This window comes from Octopus bimaculoides, chromosome 11 (assembly GCF_001194135.2).
Source record: "Octopus bimaculoides isolate UCB-OBI-ISO-001 chromosome 11, ASM119413v2, whole genome shotgun sequence".
In the NCBI taxonomy this organism is placed as follows: domain Eukaryota; kingdom Metazoa; phylum Mollusca; class Cephalopoda; order Octopoda; family Octopodidae; genus Octopus; species Octopus bimaculoides.
This window is the reverse complement of record NC_068991.1, coordinates 54,796,910-54,799,170: the sequence shown is the minus strand read 5'-3', so window position 1 is coordinate 54,799,170 and position 2,261 is coordinate 54,796,910. Positions and strand designations below refer to the sequence as shown.

The 2,261-nt window shown below is 35.8% G+C and overlaps 1 protein-coding gene across 2 annotated transcripts in view; it reads right to left on the bottom strand.

Annotated features, from left to right (window-relative positions):
• Positions 1-2,261, bottom strand: part of LOC106868415 (bifunctional glutamate/proline--tRNA ligase) — a 63,182-nt gene that overhangs the window by 27,078 nt on the left and 33,843 nt on the right. For both annotated transcript variants that reach the window (XM_052971851.1, XM_052971850.1), the window contains exon 18: positions 1,477-1,589. In XM_052971851.1, the coding sequence (XP_052827811.1) occupies positions 1,477-1,589 (113 nt within the window). The remainder of the gene's footprint in view (positions 1-1,476; positions 1,590-2,261) is intronic.

The following is a 2,261-nucleotide window of genomic DNA, read 5'->3' as shown; positions in this document are numbered from 1 at the left end:
GAGAGAGAGAGTAAATACTACATACACACCGCTCTCTCACTCTGTCTGACACACACATACACACCTCTTGACTCACTCACACTCTGTCTCTTACAAATACACACATACATAAATGTATACAAACATATTTACAAAGACACACGTGTGTATGCGCGCACGTGCATGTTTGTAAGAGACAGAGTGCGAGTGAGTCAAGAGCTGTGTTGTCATATGCATACATCCAAAGATGTATGTATATTTATGCATGTACGTATACATGACAACAAATCTCTCTCTCTCACTCACACTCTGTCTCTTACAAACACACATACATAAATGTATACAAACATATTTACATAGACTCACGTGTGTATGCGTGGGGGGGTTCCACAATCAACATTTATTTCAATTACTCTTGTGAGGATATTCACGTTAATCATTTTTTTCATTTAATCCCCATTTTAATTTTCGTAAAAGTTTCCAAGTACCAATGAGGCTTTTTGGCACATCTTCAATTTTCCCCATTCATGAGAGGCGCCCAGCCATCATTCATCTGAGAGTCCATCTACAGAATGTCCTCTCAAATTTCTACACAGCATATTTTGCCTTTTTTTTCTTCAAGTATATAAGCAACAATTTCATTCCCGAGCAACGCCGGGTGCCTCTGCTAGTACTACATACACACCGCTCTCTCACTGTCACACACACATACATCCAAAAATGATGGATGCATATGACAACAGAGAGAATATATGAGATGAACATGGAACGCCCAAAAATCGTATAAATAAAAGCACTTTAAAAACTATCTTGTACGGAATATTGAAATTTATGAACTTCGTAAATATGTATTTCAGTAATTGATCGTAGTAGAGAGTGAGAGACGTCGCCGTTTTTTCACGTCCGTACCGGAAGTTGTCATTGAGAAACCTTTTTAAAGAAGTGAATCTTAAATATAAAGCAATATTATTTATTTTTAATTAGAGATAAAAAAAATCAAATGAAGAGCCTAAGATTTATCCAAGGTCAAATTATTTATGTATCACAAGTATGGAAGTAAATAGTGAAGCCATTTTCATGTGAAAAGCGATTACACACACACCTCTGTTTTATATATAGTACAGATATATATATATATATATATATTTACACAAACAACAGGCTTCTTTCAGTTTCTGTCTACCAAATCCACTCTTAAGGCTTTGGTTGGCCTGAGGCTATAGAAGACACTTGCTCAAGGTATCATGCAGTAGAACTGAACCCTGAACCATGTGGTTAGGAAGCAAGCTTCTTAACACACAACTATGCCTGCACCTATGTTGATAGTGTATTTTTCTTAAAAGCTTTATAATGAAACATACAGATCAAAGAGATAAAAAAGTTATTCTATCTACAAATCAATACAAACTTATGCAAAAAAACTGTATGATTTAACGGTTAATGGAAATGATAAAACAACAACAGTTTAAATGTTAACGAAAATATTTCAAGACGAACCTCAGAGGTTCATAAGGTTGGTCACAAATGAAAAATCCTTTCCGTTGAATTTGGATAATGTCTCCTTTCTTTAAAGTTGCTAAAGCGGCATCTCCCAATAGAAGTTCTTCTTTCTAAAGAGAATGACAAAGAAAAATTCATAAGAATTATTTAATATTTAATTGGAATGGAATAACACTGTTCTATAACTGCAAGAGATACGCAGTCTAACAAGAATAGCAGATGTTATAGAGAAGCTATGAGGGAGATATACTTAGTCCATTTGTTTGCCAGCCAAAGAAGAGAGACATAAAATATCTCTCCTTAATAAAGTGTCTATTCTTTATGTGTTAATCAGAAAGTAAACCAGTGGCCATACCAAGCTGTCAAAAGAGGAACCAGCAGTAGATCCATAGCCAAGAAACTGGAGTCTCAATAGTTTAGTCCACCTAACTGTAAGCAGTAACTACAGGATGGCTTGGCAACAGTATTATGGAACTGACAAGCATTTTTGCTATCTTTTATATGTTTCAATCATTAGAATGCAGCCATGCTTGGGCACCGCCTTGAAGAATTTTTAGTCAAATGAATTGATCCCAGCACTTTTTTTACTTTTAAGCCTGGTACTTATTCTATTGATCCCTTTGCTGAACTGCTAAGTCACTGTCACATATATATATGACGGGCTTCTTTCAGCTTCTGTCTACCAAATTCACTCACAAGGCTTTGGTTAGTCTGAAACTATAATAGAAGAGGTGCCACATAATGGGACTGAACCCTGAACCATGTGGTTGGGAAGCAAGCTT